Source organism: Stylophora pistillata, chromosome 4 (assembly GCF_964205215.1).
Source record: "Stylophora pistillata chromosome 4, jaStyPist1.2, whole genome shotgun sequence".
Taxonomy (NCBI): domain Eukaryota; kingdom Metazoa; phylum Cnidaria; class Anthozoa; order Scleractinia; family Pocilloporidae; genus Stylophora; species Stylophora pistillata.
The window spans coordinates 29,257,552-29,273,670 of NC_142522.1; the positions used below are offsets into that span (position 1 = coordinate 29,257,552).

The window sequence follows — 16,119 nt, forward strand, 5'->3', positions numbered from 1 at the left end:
CCTCAGTGATTCCGAACGGAGACTATGTAGGGAAATTGGTGGGGCTCTCAGAGCTATTGGTGACAACTTAAACGACAGCAAACCTAGACGTCATTCCAAAATAGAGCAATGTTCTTTGGTGCCTATCTGATGAAAAGAGAACAGGGATTTGCGGGGCGCTATTGCAACAAGCCAACCAAGCTTGTTTGGCCTAATCATCGGCGGAGTGAACTTGTAGACTTACGAGCAACTGCTCTGTGTAGATTTTTAATCGTTATTTACAGCAAATGTACAATTTATGAACATAAAATTTTTCCTGTATAATAGACTCAAGGTTGTGGAAATTTTTTATCAGAAACTTTATCTTTGAAGTTTGCCGTACCTAGCATGCTGATGAAACAATGAAAAGAAACACCTTAGAGCGCACATTATCGCTATTATTAGTTTTATTTTTATCATAATCATTAATGTCAGTCAGCAATGCATTTGAATGAGCTGATCTAGGGCACCGCACTCAATGCATTTAACATGGTTTCACTCACTCACTCACCCATTTACCAACTTTACCAAAGGAAAAACCTACATGTTATATTGAGTACTCACTGAAGAGCCAGTCGGGAGCTAGAGGTACTGAAGGACCTAGCAAGATGCCCCTCCGAAAAAGTCTTACTCCCATTGTTTCGGAAAAAAATGTTTCACGTTTTTCGGGGACCACTTTCGTCAATGAGATAGAAAAATGTTACGCATTTTAGCAGCCGATGCTTGCTGATAATTAGGTATCTATATAACGCGCGTTCTTATTGTTAAAAGTAGCGAGTAGTATCTGTAAGCTACGGTTGGGTGAATTTCTAACTTCCACTTCGGCCTTTCAACGGGACTTTCCCAATTTAAATGTTCCCTATAAGGCTCAAACAAACGCCCAGAGAACGAAATACTAATGTGTACCAAACGTGGTCTACTTCTGAGGCTATTGTTAACAACTACAGTGTAATATATAGTGTACACATAGAGTACAATCTTATCTTCATTGCCTTCTTTGATAGTTGTTAGGTCAATCAGCTGCCAGGATAAGGTGATTTATTGTCCTTTCTGTATCTAAAGGTAATTTACTGAAAGTGAGCTTTGATCTAACTCTTGTGATTAATAATGATGTTAAAATTTGAAAAGGTCACCATTACGAATTACATAACATTACAAAACAGGGAATTAGTCAAATGATTAAAGTCAAAGCATTCTATTTCTGGTAAGAAAATGCAACTATTTTTAGGTTTCCGGAGGTAAACTCGTGTGACTGTGCGAATCAGGATGTAACGCCCCCGTTTACTCACGTACAATGTGCAAAGCTTTCCAACTGAAGTAAACCATACTGATTACTACCTTACTCCTCACCCATCGACATAGAAACTTCTGATATCAGTCGAGAATCCCATTCCACGAGTGTTAAGCGAGTACGTTTATTTCAATATTTTGATCTGTAACAATGAACAATTTAATCTTCAAATTTTTGCTTTCTCTACAGCTTGCAAAGTAATTATCTTTAGGGTCTAGCTAATCTATTATAGAGAATATCACATTTCACATTCACGTCTCATTCTCAAAGAAAAATCCTCCGCTCGCCATCGGACGTCAACCGATTGGAGTGTCTTAGATGTTCGGCCGAATAAATGCGTCTTATTTGGAGAAGTTTGTGTCTCCTCGCATCAATGCTGCCGAAGCTTTGCACTGCCAAGCAAAAAGTCTAATATTCTGTCCAGGATGAACACCGCCACGAAATCCGCCAGCAGGACGTGCATGAAAGTTTCACGGAACTAATAGATAAGCGAGAACAAGAGGATAAGTTCCGGTGAAAATCCTCTGTTTAAGTTAAGTTAATTTTATTTTCGGGCTTCGGTCTTCTCCAGGAGGAACTTTGTAAGTGAAAGTCAAACAGTGAAAGTAAAACAGCTTCAAATCTTAGTATCGAGCTTACAAAGTGACACCGGAATTTAAACTAAATCTTGAATAAGTAATAAAACGTTAAAACAAAAGGAAGGACGCAAACAGCGACAGTAACTTAACTTCTCACAGTACAATAGTACAACCAGCACAAAGTTTACCTTGGGAGGGAAGGACACGATTTCAAACTGCTGATTTATTTCGGGGACAGATCCTGTGATCATACACACAATGAATCCACCAGAGGCTAACAAACTGTACAATAAGGCTTTATTCTCTAGCAGGCTCTCCATGAACGGATGACCCTGTAAAATGCATGCGAAGCAAGACGTTAAGCGCGATGGACAACACAAAACAGTGATGCTCGGCAAACAACTGTCTTCTAACAAACTGCAATATCCCCGACTGGAGATGATTTTTGATAGGTTTGAGCAACAGAAATCACATAGACGCCCCATTTTAAAGATTCAATCTTTCAAGAAAGTGGAGGAACAAAAGGGATCAAAGAGATCAAATAAACAATGCTAGGGAAGAAAATCTTTTACCCAACGAAAACTGCGCACATTTTTAATATTGAAATACTCAAGGGTTGCACTAAATTATCATGTGACCCGAAGGGCCCTGTCCGCGCAATCCTATAGAAAACCGTAATGAACGTGTAATGAACGTGGCCGTAAGAGTTAATGAGAGTCGGTCCAGAAAAGCCGTCCGGCTCCGCACTTACGAAGCTCTGTTTCATTTTTTAAGAACGTAGATCCAAATTGTGGACTTGAACTTAAAATAAAAGGGACACAAGATAAAACTCGCGTTTTTAAGGTGAATTACTAAGTCATTACTCAAACTAAAAAATTACGGAATTTTTTTTTCTTTTAATTGTAAACTCTACCTTCTAGTTGTCTAGCACGCACCCTTCTTATGTGTACTGTTGCGTCCTCTTTAGGTTCAATCTTAATTTAAAGTTTGTTCTTCTTTTAAAAACCTAGTAGTTATATGATTTAGTGCCTACTGACTGACTTTGGTTAGGCTGGAAGGAAAAACAGTTAGATCTCGATCATTGCTGCGCTCGGTCTGTGTGTGATGACGTCGAACCAAACATTTTCTTTTCTAGCCCTTCCACTTGGTCAATAAGTACATAGTAACATTTTTAGTAAGTCCGTTGATTTAAGAAGATCTCCCTAAAGTATTCAAGTAACAACCAAGCTAGCAAGGCTTGGAGAAAGTGCTTTGTTATCTGTCTTTGTGTGACAGTACCTTATAGTTGATAGCGAACGTAGCCAGTTGCATAGCAATCGAGACGATGTAAACAGTACTGTTTACGATAGTCGGCTGAAATTTTGCTTCTAAGTCAACATGCTGCGAGTCCCTGCAACGTAAGTGCAAAAATGTTAGAACGCAGAGACAAAGACTTCAGCTTCAATCTAACGGACTTGAAAAAATCATACGAAATAATCGAAAACTGAAAACGCGATGACGTGAAGACTTCCGCAAGGAAGGGAAAACGCGATTGACTAGACTGCATTTCGGTTTAGGTTTCAGTGCACCGGAAACATGATGACAATCTGACTAAAAAGACATTTCCTAAACAACATTGGTTTTGCCTTCTCTAAAGTAAACTCAACATATACTCATAACATACAATACAATACAATGTTCTTTACTTCAAGAGGGTAAATACATGATTAACCCAGTAAAGAGTTTTCTAACATATTGCCCACTGTAAACCCACCCATCCCACCCAGGGGAGGACATCCATCACACAGTAATCTCGTGTGTGGGAAAATTGACGTCTCCTACCCCAACCCTGCAGGAGACGGGACCTCCATTTATCCGTCCCTATCCGAGAAGACTAGAATATCTCACCATTTCTTGATGTTATAGAGAGACAGCAAACTCTTCTCAATTATTTTAAGACCCTGAGTGTTGGTCCGGCCGGGGCTCGAACCCTCGACCTCCCGCACAACAGTCCAACGCTCTATCCATTGAGCTAACCTGGAGGCGGTTTATCAGCCATTCCTGGCCAAACTCGAATGTTATCGCATGAGGTCAGAAGGGGAGCCATTTCAAGCTCAGACACTGACTCATTTATTTGTTATTAACCGTGCATTTCATAGCTTCAACCACGCTCTTAACTTGACACCGAGAAACACGCCACGTTGGTCTTTCAACTCTTGTTTGTCATTTAAGGTGTTCAATAAGACGATGGTAATACTCACATGGTCGGGGTGAGACGCTTTGCTTGTTGTACCATAAATATGAGAGCCCAGAAGTGAATAGCAAACTGACTTAGTACTGTTACTATGGTATACATATTAAATATGTTTGGAAGAGGACGACGTTTAGAGAGGATCGAGAGAGGCTGAAAGAGACGTATGAAAATCCGTGAATATAGTGGTTTCACATAAAATCTAAAGGTTGGAATATCTGTAAGTCTTCATGTGACAAGCAAGAAAGTGGCGTTTAATCACGTTAAATCATCATCAAATTTCACGATATGTTTTCACCCATCGGGATGGGTACCCGGTCACGTTTCTCTCTACACTGTTCAACATTTGGCACGCCACTCACGACAAGAGTTCACTCGTACCAACTCATATAAATAGGCGCTCGGAACCTAACCACCTCTTTACCCTTTTATGTAGTAATGCTATGTTACTAAAACACAGCTCGGACCCCCTACCGCCCCCTTCACCCATCGTCTTCCCGGTAAACTTATCTTTCAAGGGTGGACTGCAAAGGACGTTAGCTTAACCCAGAAGTGATTCATTTGTACCTTTAAAATACTTTTACGATACGCTATCCACGACAGAGCGCAACCTTACTCTCACGCGAAATTCTTTTTAATAATCTTAGACTAGGGGATAAGTAAAGCTCCTAGGAGGGAGAACTGGGCATCAGATCTTGCTAATCAAAGGACGGGTGGGGGGGAAGGGCGAGTGTTCTTAATTGTAGAGGGGAGGGCAATGGAATTTAAATGTAAGGATGTCTTGCAGCTGCACTAATCGATATCTAAGCGCCATATCTATTTTTGTAAGAAGTAAAAACCATTATTGGTGCATATTAACTGGCATCAAACTCCCCGACCCCCACCACTGAGCTATTTGTCGTTTTCTCACCTTAGAACGTGAAATAAATAGAAAGCAACCAGCCAATAGAACGCCTTGTAACGTTGCCTGTCTGTAAGAGAAGCACAACATCGAGGATTATATTACTAAATCATTACTTGGCGTACCTCCCCTAGGACAAATAAATGAGGAATGACCTCGGAACGCTTGAATAGAGTTAGCATCAACAACTAACTCTGGTCTTCAGCAGTTGAACATTAGAGAGTCATACTCGATAGGATTGAATCTTGTATATCAAGTTAAAAAATTAAACAAAGTTCGCCGACACGAGCACGGCGGGCTTCTCTAGTCAGTGGTCATTGTCACCCGCGCAGGCTCATATGAAGCTTTTCAACTTCGTTACAGCTGGTATTTTGAAGATCTCGAGAATTTTGGCAGCAGCCATTCTTCTGCAGCACGGGAGCACTATTCTATCTGGGTGGGGGGGGGGGGGGGGTTCGCTGGCACAGTGGAGGCCTCTGGATATCCCAAGCGTCTTCCTTTCATCTAAGCCAGGCAGGGGTAAAATGAAAAAACATAAACTCGAACTTACCCATCACTAAACTTAATTCCATCAAGATACAACACACTTTGACTGTAGGCCAGCACGAGTGCGTTTAACGCAAGAATCTTGAACATTTGTAGAGTGGTGACCAGTGTGCATCGACCTTGTTTAATGATGTGACAAACTGTAACAAACATCAATTAGAAGACATGATCAGCTGGAGATCAGTGCTTCCTCGCTACCTTCTTTGCATTACATGCAAAGGCGTATGAGCCGGCGTATTGAGGGCGTACGAGGGCGTATGAGCCGGCGTATTGAGGGCGTATGAGCCGGCGTATCTGCCGGGGCGTATGAGCGAGATGATACGCTACAAACAAACAACTAGCGAAGCTTGGAAAAAAAGTACCTCATCATAGTGATTTAGACGTACGTCAACAAGCCGGTGATCAGAGTTACAGTCGACGTAATGGGAAAATAAGTCGTGATGTAACATGACTAAACAGTAAAATTCCATTTGAGCCCATCCATATTAAGTCTCGTTGCGCAAAAAAGAAATATTTGTAATGGCCGAGCAGGACATAAGAAAATATCAAAGGGAGTCATTTGATCAGTCAATATGCTGGCGCCAACTTTCTGAACCAATTAGAATGTATTGAAACAACATCATTGTGATCCAGGATAACTCTGGAGAGTCATCTGGAAATCAGCATAGATAGTCAACCAGTTCTGTTTAAATACGCGGAGGACTCTACTCTCATTGTTCCCGTTTGGAGTAATGGCCACTATCGTACGGATTTGGTGGATCAGTTTTTAGTTCGGTCTAAGGTAAATAGTAGGATTTGTAATCCGTCGAAATGTAAAGAAATTGTTTTTCGCAAGAAAGGTTTTATTCAGGATATTGCGCAAGTTGATAACATTCCGCAATGCACGGAGCTGCCCATTTTATGCTGATGACTACCGCACAGGTTGTCGAAACGTCAGTCACTACCACCGACAACAGTCCTTCTCAGGACTACACTCACCCGGACGATCACACTACACTTTCACAGATTTAACAATGTTTTTGTAAATAGGCTTATTTTTAAATATAATCTTTGGTCTTTCTATTATTTGTATACAGGATGTCTTATGTATTTTTACTTTCTATAATTTGTATACAGGATGTTTTACGTATCTTAGACTCCTAACAGCTGTTGTAACTTAAGATATGTCTTTTTATGTTAGGAGAAGTAAAGATTGATTGATTGATTGATTGAGTCAGATGAGGATTTCCCAAGTGCTTTAGAAAATGAATCAAAACAATTTGTCTTTTACTAACCAGCCATGACAGATGATAGTTTAGAGGTGAAAGGTGACGCAATTGAGGCATCTCCTAACCGCACAACTTGAAGTTGATCCGCCTCGTCGATCTGCTTTAACATCTCCTGGATTTTTTTCTAAAGACAACACAACAAGTATAAAGCTGTCTTAGTGGAGACCAGAGAGACCAATTAGAACAAAAAAACAATGCAATGTTGCTGAACAGAGTTGCATAAAAAAAAATACCCAGGTAAGCTTGTATTACGTCTTCAAGTTCGATGACTAATTTAGTTTTCGCCCTTAGAAAACGTCATATGATTTCCTTAAAGACAAAAAACTTCGAGAGTGCGATATCTGATGATGAATCAATCACAAAATAAGAAGCAATTGATGAAGTCTTTTCGACTCATCGAAAGTCGATAGACCGTGCCGAACATGCAGAATGCAGTGTGATAAGCAAACTATGCCATCGCGGAATCCTTATAACCCTGATGGGGGCTACGTATCAAATGCACCTTCCTCTCGTTTTCACAGCGTATTTTGAAAAATATGCGTTTGCTGATCTCTGTTAATTCGAAATAACTACATCAAGAGGGTAGTTTGGAAAATTTGGAATGCCTGAATTCGGAACCGGAACCGGAATACTCGGAATACCCGGAATTCCCGGAATGACTGAAAATAAAAAAAAAGTAAATCAATAAATAAATAAGAATATTGATGATTAAAATTAATGATAACTTCACAATTTAATTAAATAATTTAATACGGAATTTTTCTCTGAGGGTCCTAAAAAAAAAACACTTACTGGCACTATTCATGGAGATGCACGTATTAGAATTTAAAAAAGTCTGCGTCAGGCCAGTAGCCCATACAGCCTAAGCGACGAAATATTTGTATTCTCCCTTCCCCCTGGATGTGATGCTAGTCCATCACATGGTTACTCCCCGTTTTAATTTCGCCTCCACCCATTTACACACCTGTAGGATGTCTAGGGCGCCATGACCATTAGGCCGCCACGCTTTTCCTGCCGAAACCATTGCAGAAGATTAAACAAATGCAACATTTCCAATCAGTTTAATAGTTCAATTGTAAAAAGCTCCGAACTATTACAAATTAATACTCTACCTTAAATAATTATCAATCACGCATGGGGAGCTATCAAAGCAGCTACCATTAAGACCAGCCGTCTACAGTTAAAATTGAGAGATCGTCAGTTACTCGACACCTTTTCGCGTATATTAAATATATCTTGAATATATAGCTTTGAATATAAACCTTGTACTGATGGATTCGTCTAAACAAGGTTTATATTCAAAGGTATATATTCAAGGTATATATGATAAACGCGAAAAGGTGTCGAGTAACTGACGATCTCTCAATTTTAACTGTAGACGGCCGACGGCTGGTCTTAATGGTAGCTGCTTTGATAGCTGCCAATGCGTGGTTAATAATTATTTAAGGTAGAGTATTAATTTGTTATAGTTCGGAGCTTTTTACAATTGAACTATTAAACTAATTGGAAAAGCGTGGCGGCCAAACGGTCATGGCGCCCTAGATTAGACATCCTACAGGTGTGCAAATCGGTGGAGGCGAATTTAAAACGGGGAGTAACCATGTGATGGACTAGCATTCCATCCAGGGGGAAGGGAGAGTAGAGATATTTCGTCGCTTAGGCTGTATGGGCTACTGGCCTGACGCAGACTTTTTAAATTCTAAGACGTGCATCTCCATGAACAGTGCCGGTAAGTGTTTTCTTTTTTAGGACCCTCAGAGAAAAATTCCGTATTAAATTATTTTATTAAGTTGTGAACTTATCATTAATTTTAATCATTAATATTCTTATTTATTTATTAATTTACTTTTATTTTTTTTTTAAATTTCTTATTTTCGGTCATTCCGGGAATTCCGGGTATTTCGAGTATCCCGGTTCCGGTTCCAACTTCCGGTATTCTATATTTTCCAAACTACCACATCAAGAGTTACGTCCAAGTATATGGACAGATTATCTCGAAAAGATGTGAATTGCTTTTCTTCTTTGGATTTGTGGACACTCTTCTTTCCAGGTTCTGGTAGTTTTTCGGGTGCGCCGGCAAGCAGGGCCACACCTGAAAGCATAATTTAACTTTTAACTTTAAATATCTGGCCCCGGTTGTTCGAAGGATGGATAACGTTATACAGCGGATATATCTCTATCCGGTGGATAGCAGAGTACGTTTTCGCAACTCTTATCCGATGGATAGCGATTTATCCGTTGGATAGCGTTATTCGCTCTTTGAACAACCGGAGCCTAATGAGTAATTCTCAATCGAAATGTACTCTAAAATCATCTGGTTACTCAGTTGACAATTTTTCTGGGTAGCTGTACACTTATTAGCTACACAACGCCGAGAGAACTTGGGACAGGTTCGTTACATTAACCTTAAGAAGCAAGAGGTCTTACCACAGTGCGCATGCTTGAGTGCTCCAACATCATTGGTCCCGTCGCCACACATTAAAGTCACAAAACCTTTACTCTTAAGTTTGGTTATGACCAGTTCCTGCGTGAGGCAAAGGGCAGTTAGTAATAGACAAAATAATTACTCTATAAACCAATTTGTTGTGGTGTTGAACTTACTGTTGTGTTACCTTTTGTTTGGGGGCCACTCGGGCAAACACTTGTATATTCTGAACAATGGCGTGGAAAAACTTTGATAATTTCTCTGTAGATTGCAAGTAGGAAAATGCCTGCAAAATTAATGAGCAAACACTGTTACATGATTCAAGTCGAAGCAAAAACCACAAAGAAGTACACAAAAGTAAATTACCTCGCCAGTGACACACAGATCAAATTTGGAAGTCAATTCTTTGATACCACCAGATGGAATGATGGGAAGACTGAAAGAGCGATCCACTGGCTGCCAGTGCCATTCGCTTTCAACTGTATGCCGAGAGAAAAACGGGGACCACAGCCATTAAAGAAAGAAACAAATGCATCTCATTTATTTAGCATATCATCTGTACTCAAACTCATATACAAGGAGAAAAGACCCACTAAAACTTTCTTCCCTCACGTGAAGTGGCTTCCCAGTTCAGTTGATAACAGTGCCAATCTGATATCTGGAAAGCACTGGTTTAAGCCTCATCGAGCCGTGATGCTGAATTTTTAATCAAACGTTACTCGCTAATTAAGCACTAGCAAGATAATTAATACAGGATTTTTCTATGGATACTTTCCTTTAGTGTAGTTTTTGATCAGTGGGACTAAACGAAGTCGTCAGCTGTTAGCTATAACTTGTATTCGGGTCGGTTACGTAACAAAAACAGAGACCTCTATCGATTCACGGTAACCAAAGAAAATACTAGATCACCATTGGGGAATATGGATAAAAGGTGGTGGTGGGGAGGGGGGGAGGGGGTGGGTCCTTTTTTTTCAGTCAAAATAACGCATTAACCCTCTGAACTCTAGGGTGGAACCAAAAAGGAATGTTTCCATACGGTGTCGTTACGTTTTAAAATAAAAGGTGATGAAAAACGGGGAAAATATCTACCGAGGGGGATTTCGAATGACTGAACATCCAATTCTCAGTGCTCAAAATTTAGTAAATGTCTGTTAGAAAGTGCGGAGAGTTAATGCTTCGATCTCGGGAGTGAAAGGGTGAACACCACAACGACAGACAAGAGGAGACTTTGCCAACAACTTAGCCATTTGACATTTTCAAGTCTCCAAACGAAAATTAAGAAATCGCGATAAACTAACGAGGATATGCGTTGACATGGCTAGAATGGATCAACTACTTCAGACATCGACATAGTTTAGAGATAAAAAATACAAAAGAGAACTCAGCAGACATTACCATGGTTATTTGTGCTCTCTGGTGGTGACAAAACTACTATTTCGCGCCTGGTGAGCCGCAGCTCGCGTGCCACGTGGCATGCAGTCAGTGGATTGTCTCCGGTGATCATAGTCAGCTATTTACAGAAAGAGATAAAGTCACAAATTAAATGTACGTATCGAGGAAGTACAAATCTTAAAAACGAAGGTCATAAGCAGATGAATCATCAGTCACTATTTAGGTGGAATGGATGTCTGCAATATCTTCTAAAATACCTGGTTGCGTTATTAAACTTGTCTATGGTTTACTAGTTGTTTAAAGACTCTCTGAGACTCTTTGACTCTTTACTTGAAGTAATGCAGTACTGCTATTTGCACTTGTAGAATGAAGAGGTTTCGATAACTTCTTCCCCAAGCGGCTGCTTATGGTTGCAATTGGTGGCTGTACCCGGAATTGGGGCCGAAATGCAAAACCCAAACACGAGTGCCTGCTCGCAAGTTCAACAGACAGCGGTAGGAGGTCTTATTAGAGAGATTTAGCACACGTTTACGTGAAATGCACTATTTATGTGCTTTGTGTACATTATTATCCTATATACATCAATCGTAAATAAATAACACACGAGAAATTCAACAATCAATTTATTACATGCCTTCGAGTTCCTGCTTTGAATTTTCATTTTGCTTTGAGTGCGTCGAGAATGCATTAACCGCTCTATGGAGATAAGGGAAGGAAAGGATTGTTACTGAAAGCAATCAGAATCCATTTTTTGAACGACATTTCCCATGACAAATATGCAAGTATGAATGGCAATAAACACATTATAATAAGCTCGATGCGTTCGAATTGTTTACCCATCAAATCAAATGTATTACCTTTACAAAAAACTAACACTGCTTTTTGTTCTACACGTGATATCTTTCTCTGGCTTTTACCATGCGAAACTATTGCACCCATTTTCCAGTTAGGGCTTGTGGAGCTACTTTTGAGTGAGGAGGTTAGTAAGCTGCACACATGCTTTTGTGGAAAACAAATCGTGCTCACACGCGCGCTTTAGGTGAAATAAGATACCTCTGACGTGTTCGAATGAGTTCGTGAGGGTTATCCTTGCACCCTGATTTTAAGCTTCGTTCCGTTACAGAATGAATGTCCTTTGAAAAAAATCTAAAGAAGTCTCTCAAAGGAGTCACGTATTAGCAAAATTTGTCATCAAGCGGCTTAGTTTTCAATTTTATTGACGAAGTCACCAAGTAACAGCTTTGTTCGCGACTAATTGCTGTTTCACGCATCGTTACACAAGTTGAATGCAATGATGTCACGAAATTTTCTCATTAAGCAACCACAGACGTTTGTGAGTAATTAATTGCAAATTAAAAAGTAGGCAGTTTAGATTGTATATGGCTACTACTGCCGCATCCCACATCTCTGATCTGAGTACCCAGTTCCACAAGAGAAGTGTAATGATTCAAGAATATGGAGACTAATTGACATTTAACCAATAAATTAGATGGTAACAAATAATCATGTTAACAACAACAGCAATATTACTATTACTACTAATAATAATGATAATAATAATGATAATGATGATGATGATAATGATGATAACAATAGTAACAGTAATGATAACTTTTGTAGAGGCCGAGCTCAAGAATCTCACTGCTCCTCTATCGATCTATCCTCTAGGCTCCAATGCTGATTAAACCTAGGCTTCTTTCGATTAATTTTAATTTTTTTTGTTAATGATAAACAATTTTCTTAGTGCATAAACTCAGAAATCGGCCACTAGTGTCCAAAATCGGAAATCGGCCACTAGCGTCTAAAAACGAAAATCGGTGACTAGTGTCCATAAAGGGAAATTGGCCACCAGTGTCCAAAATCGAGTATGGGCCACTTGTGTCCAAAATTCAAAATCGGTCATTAGCGTCTAAAATCCCAAATTAGCCTCTAGTGTCCAAAATCTTCGGATGTACAGGGCATTTTCTACTGAGAATAAGGAGAAATGGCAATTAGGGTTCATTAGTTGATCCAGCACCAAACTCTAACCATTTAGGAATTGTATGGCAGACAGTAAGAGGGAGTGAATAGGTTAATGGCCTACGCAATAAAGTACAGACACGCGGGATTTTAGTACACTTTCATCTGAGCGTTTTTTTTTTAAGTGCGCCTGCTCGGCATTAACAAGCGAGACTGGTGATGCCTTTGTAAAGGTTTTGCTCGGTAGCATCCATTTTAAGATAACACTACATTCAAAACTGAACACGATTCAATACTTAACATGAAACAAACGAGCAGATAATAGTAAGCACTTACTCCCATCCAGAGTTATTCCAGACCTTTATCTAAGACAGCTTAACCCTTTCACTCAAGATCTCATTAGTAACAATTCTTATGATGTAACTTCAGAGAATTTGGTATTGGATCAACTAATAATTCTCTAATGACAATTTTCTTTATTCTCGTCGCTTGTCTTATTAATATTGTAAGGAGAAGTTCTGTTTCAGTCACTTACGGGAGTATTCTGTGAATTATTTATAGACTCGCTCTGCAGGAGAAAAAACATGAAGTGCTAGAAAAATGAGGAGGGTTATTAGGATCTATAAAAACGAAATCTGCGAAGAAATAAGTCTCAGATGTTTTGCTGAGTTTACTGTAACAAAGATTTCAGTACAATTTTTGTTTGGCGTTTGTGATGGTCAAATGATGCAATGCTTTTAGTGCTAGTTGATCACCTCACGTTGTATACAAACTTAAAGAAGTAAATTGTAAAGTTGCAAGTTAAACCAAAGTCTAGCAATCCATCCTGTACGTCAGTAATCAAAGGCCACGGTGACATTCTTTACCAGTGAGGCAATCCTCACAAAATGATCTCCTGTCAGTTAGGACAATTGATTTTGGTAACGGATTGGAATCCCACAAGTAATGCCTGCCGGTCTATTCTTTTCAGCCAACTTTGCATTCGGTTTTTTTCTACTATCTAGTAAGAAAACTGATGAGTCTTTCTAGTAGATGGTGTTGAGAGACTATCAAGTCGCCTTTTTTGTGCAACGTGCACGACCACCTCATTTATGGAGGAAAGAAAAAAAAACATAGTTTCCTCTTTTAGATTTTATCAACAAAGAGCAACTGTGACTTATCATTAAGAGCAGAACTGATGATGTCACAGAGTTGGAGCCGCCAACTTTAATTTCTAATTTCGCTCCAAGGTGATGTTTACTGGTCACGAACTAAGTTATTGTACTGCGCGACAAACTTGATAATTTACATATCTTCGAAGAGAGGTCAAGAATCGAAAGGCATTCTTATTAAGAATTGTGAGGACAATTCAAAGGTAAGTTATTCGCCACAATGGGGTGTTAGTTGTTAGGGGTCCGGCTATTATTACGATTTACCGCGCAACAAGACTTAGCAAACTTTTCCATAGCTTAACATTTAGAAAGCAATCCTCGTCAAAGTTTCGATTCTCGCCGCCCGCACCATATGACCCGACTTCAAGAACAAAAACAAATCACTTCATGGTACTATATTCGGGTTTCGCTTTTTGTGTGACTCTAACAAAAAAAAAAAAAAACTGAATATGCTCGTTGAGGACTTGTTCTCCATCTCTGTAGGGTGAAAGGATTAGCTGCAAAATTGCAATTAAAATACATGTGTCGCTACACCCATGGCGTTTTTGATATCAACAATTGAAAACTCAAATTGGCTTTTCATTTTCGAAGGCACAAAGAAAAATGGGGTTCAAGGTCTTCAAACGACACAGCATTTCAAGTACAACCCAAACCAGACAAAGAAGATTGAGTAGGAAATCAAGAGATGATAGAAGCTCACAAAATGAAAACACTTCAACTGCTGACCTTCATGTTGGCCTCCGTGATGCAGAACAGAGACAATACAGAGAAATTGGATGACCTTTGCGAGCGATTGGTGACAACTTGAACAACTTTATTCAGCAACGTAAATAGCAATGTTAGAATAAATGTATGCTTGTATAATAAACTGGGAGTTGTGGAAAAAAAAGATATTTATCCTCCGTAAGTAACTAGAACAACCAATAGGCCAGCAGAGTGAGCAGTAAAAAACAAGCAACACTTGAGTATTTATCATGAGAGTTTTAAGATAAAAAAAGACCGCGGTTTTTATTTTTATTCTTCCAGCAAATTATTTTTTATTTATTTTGGCAAGAACCTGAAGAAACACGGTTCTAGCCGTATTATAATAAATTTTGTGATTTTTCAAATTGTCATTATTTGATAAATATGTACAATGTAAGAATATGCATTTATACTGATGCAATAAACTTGAAGTTGAGGAAATTTTATTTTTGTTAGTTTTTCAAAACTGAACCCTGGAAAAAGGACACGTTCGTCAGCTTTTTTTTATCATTCGCCACCAATCGTCGACGGCTTATTAGAACGCGTTCAGCAGTTAAGCAACGGCGGTATTAACATTCTAATTTTGGTACAACAATTTAGAGTAGTGAGCCCAACAAGACAGCATGGTACGATGAAACACAAAGAGGTATTTATTGAGCTACGCAGAAACTAACGTGGATGGTGACGTTTGACACGAATATTAAAACACCCACTTGACAAAGATCCAAAGGTCACCCGAAAATGTATCGAACGTCGTTCGTTCGTTCAATTTGCTGTCTTTATACCTACTCAGGTACTAGGAAGTCCTCATAACTCTCGATATGTAGTTTAATACACAAGGCCCTACAACGGGAGAAAACCACACTGATTTCCCCAAGCTGATTAAAGGCACATGTAGAGATATCCCCTTCCCTCCCCTCCCCCCTCGACATAGAATCTTCAGTCTGGCATCAAACGTGGGTCCATTCAACTAATGATCAGTTTATTTCAATTTTTTTTTCTCTTTCCAACTAGCTATTCAATTATAATTTCTCTCTTTCAAGGCTCGGGAACGCGTATCTTTTGAGGTTCAATCTAATCCATTACGGAGCAGGTAAGTACGCTAAATGACAGTCAATTAGGTCCAGTGACGGTCAAATACCACCAATGTCGTTAAGTACGGTTAGAGACGTCCCGTGATGATAATATGCGTCAGGTGTCGGTTACGTACGCTCAGTGGCAGTCAAGTAGGTCTAATGACGGTTAATACGTCCAGCGATAACACATAAAGAGTAGATCAAGTACGTCTAGCGACTGTCAGTCAAACACACCCTTCTCAAGTGCGCGTTTCAATGCCATAAAAACTTTTCGAAAAAGTGTGTGTTGTTCAGTGCCTATGACATCAAATAATCGTGTGGCACCGACGGAGTTTCTTCGGTCTTCAAGTTCCTTTCTTACGAGAACCTGATCATATTTCTCTTTTGGATACATACGTGAGTTACAGAAAAAAAAATGGTGAGACATGGTAATTTAATTAGGGTTTCAAATGCTGTCAGACTTTTATCACGCAAAGTCAATGTGCTTTTTTTTTTAACCAAAATAATCTCACCTACAAAATTTACGAGAATGTCACATAC

At 39.4% G+C, this 16,119-nt stretch overlaps 2 protein-coding genes and 1 long non-coding RNA gene across 3 annotated transcripts; 1 reads left to right on the forward strand and 2 right to left on the reverse strand.

Annotated features, from left to right (window-relative positions):
• Window positions 1-1,414: 1,414 nt before the first annotated feature.
• Window positions 1,415-6,983, reverse strand: LOC148733237 (endoplasmic reticulum transmembrane helix translocase-like). Its single transcript, XM_088757166.1, has 7 exons — window positions 6,839-6,983; window positions 5,569-5,704; window positions 5,028-5,088; window positions 4,128-4,270; window positions 3,166-3,277; window positions 2,076-2,219; window positions 1,415-1,787 (listed from the first exon to the last, which is right to left on the reverse strand). Exons 1-7 carry the CDS (start codon window positions 6,939-6,941, stop codon window positions 1,680-1,682), a joined length of 807 nt encoding a protein of 268 aa, XP_088613292.1. The 5' UTR covers window positions 6,942-6,983; the 3' UTR covers window positions 1,415-1,679.
• Window positions 6,984-8,754: 1,771 nt separating this feature from the next.
• LOC148733238 (endoplasmic reticulum transmembrane helix translocase-like) lies at window positions 8,755-10,763 on the reverse strand. The gene is made up of 5 exons (XM_088757167.1): window positions 10,653-10,763; window positions 9,624-9,736; window positions 9,445-9,543; window positions 9,260-9,356; window positions 8,755-8,924 (listed from the first exon to the last, which is right to left on the reverse strand). Exons 1-5 carry the CDS (start codon window positions 10,759-10,761, stop codon window positions 8,770-8,772), a joined length of 573 nt encoding a protein of 190 aa, XP_088613293.1. The 5' UTR covers window positions 10,762-10,763; the 3' UTR covers window positions 8,755-8,769.
• An 860-nt stretch (window positions 10,764-11,623) lies between these two features.
• On the forward strand, window positions 11,624-14,950 carry LOC148733239 (uncharacterized). Its single transcript, XR_016000068.1, has 2 exons — window positions 11,624-13,962; window positions 14,351-14,950. It is a non-coding gene; the product is annotated as an uncharacterized LOC148733239 (long non-coding RNA).
• Window positions 14,951-16,119: the final 1,169 nt, after the last annotated feature.